Below are 13,467 nucleotides of genomic sequence, written 5' to 3' on the forward strand. Positions count from 1 at the left end.
CCTTTGGTGGCTGTGGAGATCAATCATGGTTTTACAGCTGCGGCTGCAGACTGGGCATGTGAAAGCTTGGTTGGAGGGGGGAGGAATAGCCCTGTTAGCATGCCTATGCACGCTTTGCCTCCAGATGTGTGCATTCGTCCTCCATACTCCTGATGCCCATTGCACAATGAGAGCGCCAGAACGTTTGGCAGGTGGCTAGGTCCTCTTTACTGGATGGATTGATCTTGCACCTCTTCAGAGTGGTTTTAATTCGGTCCTGCATCCGCTTCTTCTGGCCAACAGCAGAGCGTTGGCCTTCATGTGACCGTTGAGCACTTTCGTTTGGCAGTCGGCCCTCTGGCATGTGGATGACATGACCAAGCCATCTTAGTTGGTGATTGTTTAAGGTGGACTGCATGCTACCACTGCCAGCCCGTTTCAGTACCTCGGTGTGGGGTATTCTGTCCTGCCAGGTAACAACGAGAATCTTCTGGAGGCACTTTATGTGGAAGGACTCCAGGGTTTTCATGTGCTAAGGGATCCATGCTTCCCGGCTGTTTAACAGGGTTAACACACACACACACACACACACACACCGCTCTCTCCGCAAACAATTACACAAGAACATGATCCTGCAAAGAGTAGTCTTTCAATGTATATATTTATATATTACGGCAATTAGTATCAACAAGAGAGAATGCCAAATTCATTCATATTATTTTTTACAGGTTTCTTATCTCTTACTCTTCATTTAAAAACATGGTCAAGTCTAAAAAAGGTAAAGATGGTAATTGTGTCAGAGTGGTTTGGAACAGGGTTGGTAGTGTTACTCGCTGGTATCAACGGTCGGAAGTCCTGAGAGGTGGGTGTGTGTGTGTGTGTGTATTTACATGAGTCAGAAGTATCATAATACAGTATAACTTACAGTAGTAGATACTGGCCTTTTCTCAACATATTGCCTTTTAGTGACATCCACTAAAGCAGTAACGGACTGTTTCTCGTCACATCTGACTAGCGGGAATGTCAAGTCAGGAACTCCAATACTAACATGTATTGACTCGGGTGTGAATACAATCCAATATTCAAGTTCTCTCAATAAGTCCAGTTTTAAAAAAGGGGGTTAAGTTTGGTCATAGAATGAGTGTTTGGTCATTGAACATGAGAAAATACATTTTAAAAACTCTCAAATATGGAAAGATGGAGGGCGCTCAAGCAACATGAGTCGAGGTGCAACCAAAATAATAATCAGAACATCATTGAACAGCTCCAAAGTACAAATATTCCAAGTCACATTACAAGCGGAGGTGGTGATTCCCAATGTTGGAGAGAACTGGCCTGAGCAAGGCCAGCACAGATCTGATTCTCATTAGGAGTTGTCTGAAATGCAAGCTGATTTGTATATCAGTGATTATGCACAGCTCCTTGCTCAGCCCACTCCTCTTCAACGTGGGCATAGTCATGATAGTGGTCAAATCTTTCTCTGTGGTTACTGTTGCACTTCATGTCCAGCCGCATTCTTATTGGTCACCCTTGGAATATTTCTTGTTTCTCCCGTCGCTTTGGCTCTGTTGTGTTGCTCTGATAGACTCACGTGGCACCAGTGGGCGGGGCACCCTCTTCAGGAAGCCCCTCCTCCAAGATGTCCCTGACCTGGTCCAGAGTTTCAGCCTGACGGATCAACTCCAGCTTCACCTAGAAGAAAGGGATGAAGGGAGAGAGAGAAGGAGGGGGGGAAAGAGGGGGAGAGAGAGGGGGAGGGGGTGGAGTAAGAGAAGGGAAAGCGAGAGAGAGACCATGAGGAAGGCATTTGACTATGGACCGAAATCCAGCTGGACTGGTTCTAGATCAGTGCTGTAAACTAACATAAACCAACTCAATGTGAATACACCATGAGTGGGCTGGTCCTGAATCAGGACCAATCTACTATACCTGCAGTGACTGCGAAAGCTGGACAAAGTCCCTCTGCACCGTCTGGCTGGTGTCCACCTGAGAACGCATACTGATGATCTGGCTACGCAGCTCCAAACACTGTTGCTGGAGGGACGCCTGGGAAATAGATAGATAGAAAGGGAGTGAGTGAGAATGGTAAGGGTAAGGAGAGAGAGATAAAGAGAGAAAGGTACAGTAACATGTTAAGTGTTCCCAAAGTAGGAAAGATAAGTACACAAAAGGTATAACACGGACAGAGAGACGCACGCACACACACCTCTATCCCTGGTCCCCCTGTACAGTACCTTGTCATGGGTTAGAGTCTTGCTGTCTCCCTGTAGGTGTGAGAGCGCCACCTTGAGTGCTTGTAGCTCGGTGCGACAGGTCTGTAGCTCCAACTGCAGCTTCTCTTTCTGACACTGGACCCGCTCCATCTCGGTCTTCAGACTGGACAGCTGCACTGCAGAGGGCAAAGGTCAACAGGACTATTTTTACTGAACGTTTATTTATCAAGGAAGTCCCGTTGAGGTCAGACGACCTATTTCACAAGGGAAAGACAATGGGCTTGTTGGAGCGGATACGTTTTGTCAAGTCACCGCCTTTCAAAAATGCATTATGTGGATAACTGCCTGAACTGCATGAAAAACCATGTGATCTAAGGTCATGCGGTTTTTGATATAGTCTCCTTCAATTTCTGCAGTTGCTTTTCACCGATGGCACCATACAGCCATTGCCTGGCAACTGGTTGGAACTACTTGTCAACCAATCAGTGTTTTTGTTTGACCCACGCGGACTCGACCAAAGACGTGACTGAAACAGGAACCAGCTTTGCCGCGACTCTAAAGCTACAGGGGATACAAATGAAAGTGATATTTGAGAACTCTGACAAATGCATTATACAATAGCTTCAGAAAGTATTCAACTCTCTTGATTTATTCCACATTTTGTTGTGTCACAGCCTGAATTCAAAATGGATTTTCTCACCCATTTACATACAATACCCCATAATGAAAAAGTGAATTTTTTATTTAGGAAATGTATAGATAATTAAATACAGAAATATCTAACGTACATAAGTATTCACACCCAAGTCAATACATGTTAGAAACAACGTTGGCAGCGATAACAGCAGTGAGTCTTTCTGGGTAAGTCTCTAAGCCACGTGTCAAACTCATTCCAGGGGGGGGGGGCGCTAGTGTTTTCGCTCCTCCCTTGTACTTGATTGATGAATTAAGGTCACTAATTAGTAAGGAACTCCCCTCATCTGGTTGTCTAGGTCTTAATTGAAAGGATAAATTAAACAAGCATACATTAAGCCCTCCATGGAATGAGTTTTGACACTACTGCTCTAAGCGCTTTGCACAGCTGGTTTGTACAACATTTGCCCATTTTCAAGTCTTGCCAGAGATTTTCAAGCAGATTTAAGTCATAACTGTAACACAGCCATTCAGGAACATTCACTGTCTTCTTGGTAAGCAACTCCAGTGTAGATTTGGCCTCGTGTTTTAGGTTATTGTCCTGCTGAAAGTTGAATTCACTCCACGTGTCTGGTGGAATGCAGACTGAACCAGGTTTTTCTTTAGGATTTTGCCTGTGCTTAGCTCCATTCCATTTATTTTTTATCCTGAAAAATGCCCCCGTCTTTAACAATTACAAGCATACACATAACATGATGTAGCAACCACTATGCTTGAAAATATGGAGAGTGGTACTCAGTAATGTGTTCTATTGGATTTGCCTTTGTATTCAGGCCAAAAAGTGAATTGCCTTTCCACATTTTTTTCAGTATTACTTTCATGCCTTGATTGCAAACAGGATGCATGTTTTTAAATTTGTTTTATTCTGTACACTTCATTCTTTTAATTCTGTCAAATAGGTAACATGTGGAATTGTTTTAAGATGGTCATACCAAGGATCATTTAGCTTTTTGATTTAGAATTTTAGATATATTCTTTATATCTTATTTGATAAAATAAAGTGTCTGCCCAATATCTGAGAAAGATGAAAGATCAGGAAAAAAATAATAATAATTGGGACCCATATTTAACAAAAAACCTGGCACTAAACTACTTCCATATATACTTCCATTAATATTTTTAACTGGTACCGGGCTTCAGACAAGTCTTGTGGGCGTCAAAACGACCAACATCTACAGTGCATTCGGAAAGTATTCAGACCCCTTTACTTTTTCCACATTGTTACGTTACAGCCTTATTCTAAAATTGATTAAATTGTTTTTCCCCCCATGAGAAATCTATAAATCAATGATAAAGTCCTTGACAAATGTCCTTGTGTAGCCCAGCCAGAGCCCGGACTTTCCGGGAGGTGCAGATTGACTGTAGGGGGTTATTGAACACTATTATTGCACAGACTGAGTCCATGCAACTTATTATTGTTAAGCAAATTCTTTACTCCTGAACTTATTTAGACTTGCCATAACAAAGGGGTTGAATACTTATTGACTTTTGTGACCTGTTTCAAGAAGTTAGGCGCATGTCGCACGTCACTAGTTCACATTAGAGGCATTTTTTTTTAAAAATTAAAAAATAATCAAAATGCATTTTGGGGCAGAAATGCCTTCTGGAACATGTGAACTTTCATGTGCCTTAATAACAAACTTGCATGCCATCTGTAAATAAAAATACAATTGTTCAATTACTAGCCTAGTTGGTTTAGCCACAGGAAAATACAGGAACCTTCCCGCTAGCCATGATTGGCTGAGATAGACGGGCTGGCCATGCCAAGAGATGAGTTCAGATAGGTCTGCCATTGTAGCATGCTTCTGTATATAACATAAGCTGCACAGTAATGTTTTGATAATCCTTTCTATAGCAGATTTTTTTGAAAGATATCAGAAAGAACTGAAAAAGTGTTGCATTGCTGCTCTGAAGTTAATAGCGCTATCGACTAAGATCAGTGGGAAAAAGTTGTGATGGACTACTTTCTGGAGGACGATCGCGCGATGCCGACTCTGAAAATGATCCGAGGTTGAGAAAATCCCTGATTTAGGTAAAAACATTTTCATTGAACCAGAATTTGTCGTCTTCTGATGACCATGATGGGGGAAGAAACGGCAATCAACAGTGTTGTTCTCACGTTGACCGAGCTTTGAAATCAGTGGAATGCCCAGTTGAAGCAGAGAGATGATTGCCAAATGCGGAGAGTCAAAAAGGCTATTGTATAAAACACCTGTCTCTGGATTACATCTTCAAACTATGGGCAACCATGGCATTCATGACAGAGGGAGAAGCGTTCATCCATGTACATGGGTAAGAGTCTAGCTAAATGTTCAGTTATTACAAGTCTGTAATTTCGTCAGAAAATGGTTTTCATTGCAAGTTAAAGTGTACTGTTAGCTAGATAGATGGCTGGCTGGCTGGCTAGCTAATGTTACATGTATGATCTGTGTAGTAACAATATTTGTATCTCAGAAAGCCATTTGCATTGTTAGTTATAGCCCAATGTCATTGAACCTAGTTGGTTATCTTTAGCTACTTGCAGAATCATGCATGGTAGTATGAGTTGGGATCATCGTTTATTGTTTAGCTAGCTAGCTACATGTCTAAACAAAAGACTCTCCTATGCAAGTAACCATTTCACTGTACCGTTTACAACTTCTGTATCCTGTGCAGATGGATAATGTTGCAACATAGGACCGAATCCAGGTGCTACATTTAAGCTTTACATTTTTTTATTAATTTGTACAAATGTCAAAATACCTAATTCCACTTTGACATTACAGGGTATAGGCCAGTGAAAATAAATCTACATTTTATACATTTTAAATTTAGGCTGTAACACAACAATATGTGGAAAAAGTAAAGGGGTGTGAATACTTTCTGAAGGCACTTCAGAAAGAAAGTATGTTATGTTTTCAGTTTGTGAGTGTGTGATATTATGGGTAAAGAAAAGTTTATTTAGACCTTTCTTAAACATTTGCAGCTATGTTGACACTGCCATGTTGATCTGAGCTTTGCTGTTGGAAAACCACTACAGTGTCCGACTCGGCTGTGGCAGATGGACCTCCCCCGACTTCGTCGACTTTCGTCTAAAGTTGGCTTCATTAGCCTAACTACTCGAACACACCCCATGAGTTTACTATGGTCAACGCCTGTTATCAACTGCCTGTGTGTAATGCATTACGGATTAATTCCTATGGCCTTCTTTACCACACAATTTTCTAATTCTCTCGCTCGCTCTCGCACACACACATACCAATGTCCACTCACCTTGTAAAACTTCTGTTGCGGCAGTACCAGGGAAGAGAGAAAGAGAGAATGGTTAAAAACCAACATACAACTGGCAGTTTCTATTACACTTATCAACACAAAGAAAGAAACAAAGACACAAAGAAATTGCGAAGGAAAGGCAGATGAACAGACCGCTCTCCTCCACGCGGGTCTCCAGTTGTTCCTTTAGGTTGACGATCTCAATAAGCAGCCTCTCTTCACTGTGTGCCCCCTACAGGTGGGAGTACAGTAGTGCATACAGTAATAGTATGTTTCTATGTATTTCAATGATTCTTGACTGTATGAATACACACACACACAAACTGCACCTGTAGTGTAGGACCAAGGGGTGTGTTGGCGTCCCCTGCCCCATCAGTCTCCTCGATCTCCTCCCCTTTTAGCCTGGACAGCTCGCTACACACCCTCTTCTGAGAGAGAGACAGCTCCGCCTGGGAACACAACAAACACACAAAACACCTCAAACACACACATGGACCTCATCCCCCTCCTCCCTGGTTGGACCAGGTGCCTGTCACTCACCAGCCTGCTATGGACGGCATTCTGTGATTGGTTGAAAGATTTCTGTAGCTCCTGTAGGAGGGCCTCTGAGGTCTGAACCTGAGTCTGGAGAACTGAGACCTAACACACACACACACACATAGTAACATTCACATTCAATTCCGTGGATAACTGACGCTTCTCAATATACAATATATGCCATGTGTGTAAATGTGGGAGTACGTGTTTGTGTGTCTCGGTAGTCTGTGTGTCCAGCTCGCTCTCCAGCTCGGTCCTCTCGTCCCTCAGTCGACTCAGCTCTCCCTTCAGCTCCTCAACCTGCACATCAGACCACACCAGACGCCACAAGTCCACATCAGACCACATCAGAGATAATGAGTCCACACCACATCAGACGTCATGAGTCCACTCCAAACCTGTAAAGTTTGGCTCACCTGTTTGATAGACAACGTTGGTGTTTGACTGGCTTTAAGTACACTTAACAAAAATAAATAGAACATGCAACCATTTCAAACATTTTACTGAGTTATAGCAAAATAACATTACAAAATCAATCAATTTAAATAAATGCATTAGGCCCTAACCTATGGATTTTACATGACTGGGAATACAGATATGCATCTGTCGGTCATAGAGATAACCTAACCTTTCTTCTGAAAACCAGTCACTATCTGGTGTGACCACCATTTGCCTCATGCAGCGCGACACATCTCCTTCGTAGAGTTTATCAACCTGTTGATTGTAGTCTGTGGAATGTTGTCCCACTCTTCAATGGCTGTGCAAAGTTGCTGGATATTTGCGGGAACTGGAACACTGTCGTATATATATGATATATGATGTCGGATGAATGGCACGACAATGGCCCTCGGGATTTCGTCACGGTATCTCTGTGCATTCAAATGACCATCAATAAAATGCAAATGTGTTCGTTGTCCGTAGCTTATGCCTGCCAATACCATAACCCCACCACCACCATAGGGCACTCCGTTCACAACGTTGACCTCAGCAAACCGCTTGCATACACAACGCCATAAACGCTGTCTGCCATCTGCACGGTACAGTTGAAACCAGGATTCAACCGTGACAAGCACACTTCTCCAGCGTGACAGTAGTCATTGAAGGTGAGCATTTGCCCACTAAAGTCGGTTACGACGCCAAACTGCATTCAGGCAAAGACCTTGGCGAGGACGACGAGCAAGCAGATTAACTTCCCGAAGACGGTTTCAGACAGTTTGTGCTGAAATTCTTAGTTTGTGCAAACCTACAGTTTCATCAGCTGTCTGGGTGGCTTGTCTCAGACAACCCCGCAGGTGAAGTCAGATGTGGAGGGCCTGGTGTGGTTACACGTGGTCTGCGGTTGTGGGGCCGTTTGGACGTACTGCCAAATTCTCTAAAACGACGTTGGAGGCGGCTTATGGTAGAGAAATTAACATTAAATGATCTGGCAACAGCTCTGCTGGAAATTTTTGCAGTCAGTATGCCAATTGCACGCTCCCTCAACTTGAGACATCTGTGACATTGTGTTGTGTGAAAACTGCACATTTTAGAGTGGCCTTATATTGTCCCCAGCACCTGTGTAATGATCATGCTGTTTAATCAGCTTCTTAATATGCCACACCTGTCAGGTGGATGGATTATCTTGGCAAAGGAGAAATGCTCACTAACAGGGATGTAAACAAATGTGTGCACAACATTCGAGAGAAATAAGCTTTTTGTGTGTATGGAACATTTCTGGGATCTTTTATTTCAGCTCATGAAACATAGGACCAATACTTTACATGTTGCGTTTATATTTTTGTTCAGTAGAAGTCCTAGTTGGAGTGTGTTTCTGTGGCTAGTGCTCACTTGTTTGCTTAGTGAATTGATGTCAGAGTGTGTGTGTTCACCTGTGTGTTAAGCGAATCCCATTCGGTGTGTGTGACCAGGCGGTGGCCGGGCGGGGGCAGGTAGATGGCCTCGGGCACCAGGGTTCCCGTGGAGACCAGGGAGGCAGTGTCTTCCTGGGGGGGTGGGCGGCGTGGCAGTGAGGGCGTGTCCAAGGAGAAGGAGGAGAAAGAAGCGAAGTCACAGTTCTGGGAGAAATAGCCCTCCAGTCCCGCCCCTTCACCCTCCCCTGGTCCCTCAGCCTCCGCTGGTTGGCTATCCCATCCGTCCGTTCCTGGTTCTCTGAGGATATTGGTGGGAGAGTCTGTCGACTGGCTCTCGGACTGCATAGCTCCTGCCTCCAACCTGTCCTTCTTTACACTGCCCTGAGAGAGAGAGAGAGAGTCAGAGACAAGGAAATAGGTTTAGTAACATTGAGGTGAACACACACACACCTGAGACTGCACACTGGCTCTCCTCCATTGGGCACGCTCAGACTGCAGAGTAGATATTCTAGCCTCATACTGAGAAGCCGTCTCTGAGAATAGAAGAGAGAGAAATGAGATGATGACAGACAATAACAGGCCATCTAGGTGGGTCCTACACATTATCTGCGTCCCAAATGAAACCCTATTCCCCATCTAGTGCAATACTTTTGACCATAGCCACCATTGGGAATGCATGATGAATAGAAGGTATGGAGCGACCTTTCTCACAAGAGAGAGGGGGCCCGCCCCATCTATACAATGGTAGGGAAACACTAGTATGTAGAAAAGGTATCTTCCACCTCTGACTGCATCTCCTGGTCACACTTAATATCTCTCTCTGACCTCTGAGGGCCTCCTGAAGAGACTGCATCTCCTGGTCACACTGTTTCTGCAGCTCTCCCAGCTCCTCCTGTTTGCTTAGTTCGCAGATCGTCGCCACGCCCTGCCAGTGCTCCAGCTGCGCTCGGCAACCTGCTAGCTGGGCCTGCAAGCTTTCCATTGCATCTGACAAGCAGAAAAATTGAGAGATAACATAAGATATCTGTTTATGGTGAATATCGGATAATACAAGGTTGTGAATAGAGTTCAACACTGACTTCCATGTATCTTATGAGCAGGATAAAGCATGATCATGCAAACAATTGCACTTAGTCCTACTACACAGGCTATTCCTTCCGATGTCAATAACATTACAAAACATCACATGCAAAGCAATTCATGAATGTAATAAAACACCTGTTGACAATCGAACTGACAGATAACATTGTTTTGTCTGTGTATCAGTGGAGACACGGCAATCCTTGGCACACACACCTGCCATAGCTTCTAATTAGGTTGACTGACGTTTCCACAAAATCATAATTATTATGGCTAAACCCCCGCCCATTTCTACAATTTCTCTTCTTAAAAATAAGATTTTCAACCTAACTACACTGCTAAACTTATGCCTAACTAACCTTAAATTAAGACCAAAAAATATATTTTCGTTCATTCATTTTTACGATACAGGCAATTTTGACTTTGTGGCAGTAACAGAAAGGTCAAACGAGTTCACTTAGAGTGACAGCTCTAGTAATAGCAACATTTTGTACATTTTCAGTGATCTGTAGCTACATTCCTGAAATGCACACGCATTTGTGAGATTTGGTTATCACGAAGGGTTAGTTAGCTAGCAATCAAGCTAGCCTAGCTAAAACACTTGTTGATGGCTAAGTTAGCTAAGTGACATTCTTACCAGTGTCGTCATTCTGAGATTGCTCCGACGGTTCCATTATCAATCCTTTGTGTCGGATCTGTTCTGTAATGGCACCAAATGTCTTAGTCGTGAAAATAATCTGCTGTATGTGTGTTTAGGGGTCGGGTTGGTGTGAGAGCTCAAAACAGGACTTGTTCACTACTGGTCAACTTCAGGAAATAACTTTCCCCGGTTTAAGCCTACGGATATTACGTAAACATCCTTCCTAATGCGGACGACTGGATAGAATTTTCCCTTATTCTTCCCAGTTCCAACTACCGTATTGTCATGGGATGAGCGAATGATAATATGTGAAAAGACATACAGTACTACACCAGTCAAAAGTTTGGACACCTACTCATTCAAGGGGTTTTCTTTATTTTTACTAATTGCTACATTGTTGAATAATAGGGAAGACATCAACACTATGAAAGAACACATATAGAATCATGTGGTAACCAAAGAAATGTTAAACAAATAAAGGTTCAATAAAAAAATACAAAATAAAACAATTATTCAAAGTAGCCACCCTTTGCCTTGATGACAGCTTTGCAACCTCTTGGCATTCTTTCAATCAGGTTAACCTGGAATGCTTTTCCAAAACAGTACTGAAGAAGTTTCCACGTATGCTGAGCACTTGTTGGTTGCTTTTCCTTCACTCTGCAGTCCAACTCATCCCAAACCATCTCAATCGAGTCTGATGCAGCTCTCCATCACTCTCCTTCTTGGTTAAATATCCCTTACACAGCCTGGAGGTGTGTTGGGTCATTGTCCTGTTGAAAATAAAATTATAGTCCCACTAAGAGCAAACCAGATGGGATGGCGTATTGCTGCAGAATGTTGTGTTAGCCATGTTGGTTAAGTGTGCCTAGAATTCAAAATAAATCACCTCCTCCAAAAATCTCACGTTTGGACTCTTCAGACCAAAGGACAGATTTCTACCGGTCTAATGTCCATTGCTCATGTTTCTTGGCACAAGCAAGTCTCTTCCTATTATTGGTGTCCTTTAGTAGTGGTTTCTTTGCAGCAATTCGACCATGAAGGCCTGATTCACACAGTCTCCTCTGAACAGTTGATGTTGAGATGTGTCTGTTACTTGAACTCTATGAAGCATTTATTTGTGCTGCAATTTCTGAGGCTGGTAACAGTAATAAACTTATCCTCAGCAGCAGAGGTAACTCTGGGTCTTCCTTTCATGTGGCAGTCCTCATGAGAGCCAGTTTCATCATAGTGCTTGATGGATCTTGCAACTACACTTGAAGAAACTTTCAAGGTTCTTGACATTTTCCGGATTGACTGACCTTCATGTCTTAAAGTAATGATGGACTGTCATTTCTCTTTGATTATTTGATCTGTTCTTGCCATAATATGGACTTGGTCTTTTATCAAATAGGGCTATATTCTGTATACCACCCCTACCTTGTCACAACACAACTGATTGGCTCAAACGCATTAAGAAGGAAAGAAATTCCACAAATTAACTTTTAACAAGGCACACCTGTTAATTGAAATGCATTCCAGGTGACTACCTCAGGAAGCTGGTTGAGAAAACGCCAAGAGTGTGCAAAGCTGTCATCAGGCAAAGGGTGGCTACTTTGAAGAATCTCAAATATAAAATATATTTTGATTTATTTAACACTTTGTTACTACATGATTTCATATGTGTTATTTCATAGTTTTGATGTCTTCACTTTTGTTTACAATATTTCATGGTATTGTGTCCAAAAAATATATATATGTGAATACTGAATCTGCTATGATGAGAAGCCAACAGCCAACATACCAATAAACTTATTTCAATACATTTTATGTTCAATGTCCAGCAATGCAATACGGTATGAAATTACATATTAACATCAACAGTGTGCTTTCCACTGTCTCTTTACAGTACAACCAATACATATAAACACTTCCTGAATAGCTCTGAGCCATAAAAGGGCATTATAATGTCAAACAGTAGAAATTAGTATTTTCAGAATAGCAAAACATATTCAGTGATACTGTACTAATGCATTTTGAAAAGTCCATTATACAAGTCCCTCACTTCAGTCAATCTCTTCAATTGTTGGGCCTTGGGAGCTGGCACCAGGGCTGGACCGTGCCTGATTTCCACAGCTGCCTATAGGCATCCCTCATTGCTGGTATAGCTTGGTAATGATAGGCTGGCACACTTTCTCCAGCTCCTTCAGCTGAAGCTCGTACTCCTCTTTGTCGTCCTCCAACCAGAAAATGGCCTGGTTGCATCCTGTCCACCACTTTCTTCTTGTCCTCCTCACTGATATTGCCTTTCACGTTGTCGTCCTCAACGCTGCTCTTCATATTGAAGGTGTCCGACTCCAGGGAGGTTCTTGGCTGCTATTTTATCCCTCTGTGCATCGTCCTCAGCTTTGTATTTGTCGGCATCATGCAACATCCTCTCAATGTCCTCTTTGCTGAGCCGCCCCTTGTGGTTGGTGATGGTGATCTAGTTCTCTTTGCCATTGCTCTTGTCTACCGCTGATACGTTCAGAATGCCATTGGCGTCGATGTCAAAAGTCATGCACCTCAAGCTGAGGGATTCCTCGTGGGGCAGGGGGGATTCCAGAGAGCTCAAACCAAATATTCTAACAAGCTATAATGTTATAGCTAAGGCTTTGTCTACACAATCAAAATGGCGTACTTTTTGATTTCTATGAAGCCTGTAGCCCAATTGTTACAGCCATTTATGAAAATAATGAAAGTTACTTACAGTTTGTTAATGTAGAAGTCTCATTGAAAGGTATAGGGCAGTAGCTTAAGGTCGCTCTTTTCTTTACTTACTTTCTTCTCTCTTTAGTGTTCTCATTGAGTCGATGTTTGTAACTGAATTAATTTATATCATCCCTTTTGATATCTCGACATTTCTCAACTCTCTGACTACACTGTAGAGCTCTGCTACCCGGCCCGAGCCTGTACAGCGCAGTACAGTCATATCTGACTAAAACCATAACATGGTGTCAGAAGTGCTTTAAAATCATCAAATAAAAAACGGGAGAGAATATTTCACAGAAAATAATCATGTTCCTTGAGTTTTGTCAGAGTTTAGAGTGATGAAAAGTTGCTCAGCTAACTACTCTCTCGTCTCATTATTGAACAGAGCAGCCCAAGCGGAGCTGACGTTGCTATGGATACTCACACACCCAGAGCTGCCATAAGCAGAGCGTATGCAGAGTAAGCAGCGTGCAGGGAGCGGGCGAGACAGGGAGGA

General features: G+C 42.8%; 1 protein-coding gene and 1 pseudogene across 2 annotated transcripts; both read right to left on the bottom strand.

Annotated features, from left to right (window-relative positions):
• Positions 1–621: 621 nt before the first annotated feature.
• rabep2 (rabaptin, RAB GTPase binding effector protein 2) lies at positions 622–10,501 on the bottom strand. Of its 2 annotated transcripts, XM_021624380.3 has the most exons (12): positions 10,242–10,501; positions 9,350–9,511; positions 8,975–9,057; positions 8,543–8,905; positions 6,879–6,974; positions 6,678–6,776; positions 6,467–6,586; positions 6,291–6,369; positions 6,138–6,149; positions 2,214–2,368; positions 1,909–2,025; positions 622–1,671 (listed from the first exon to the last, which is right to left on the bottom strand). In XM_021624380.3, exons 1-12 carry the CDS (start codon positions 10,276–10,278, stop codon positions 1,567–1,569), a joined length of 1,428 nt encoding a protein of 475 aa, XP_021480055.3. In that variant the 5' UTR covers positions 10,279–10,501; the 3' UTR covers positions 622–1,566. The 2 variants fall into 2 exon arrangements, with proteins under 2 accessions (XP_021480055.3, XP_090049109.1); XM_090192983.1 differs by lacking the exon at positions 8,975–9,057 and having other exon boundaries at positions 10,242–10,422.
• Positions 10,502–12,286: 1,785 nt separating this feature from the next.
• On the bottom strand, positions 12,287–12,943 carry LOC110538926 (heat shock 70 kDa protein-like; annotated as a pseudogene).
• Positions 12,944–13,467: the final 524 nt, after the last annotated feature.

This window comes from Oncorhynchus mykiss, chromosome 12 (assembly GCF_057628025.1).
Source record: "Oncorhynchus mykiss isolate SJ-2025 chromosome 12, ASM5762802v1, whole genome shotgun sequence".
Classification (NCBI taxonomy): domain Eukaryota; kingdom Metazoa; phylum Chordata; class Actinopteri; order Salmoniformes; family Salmonidae; genus Oncorhynchus; species Oncorhynchus mykiss.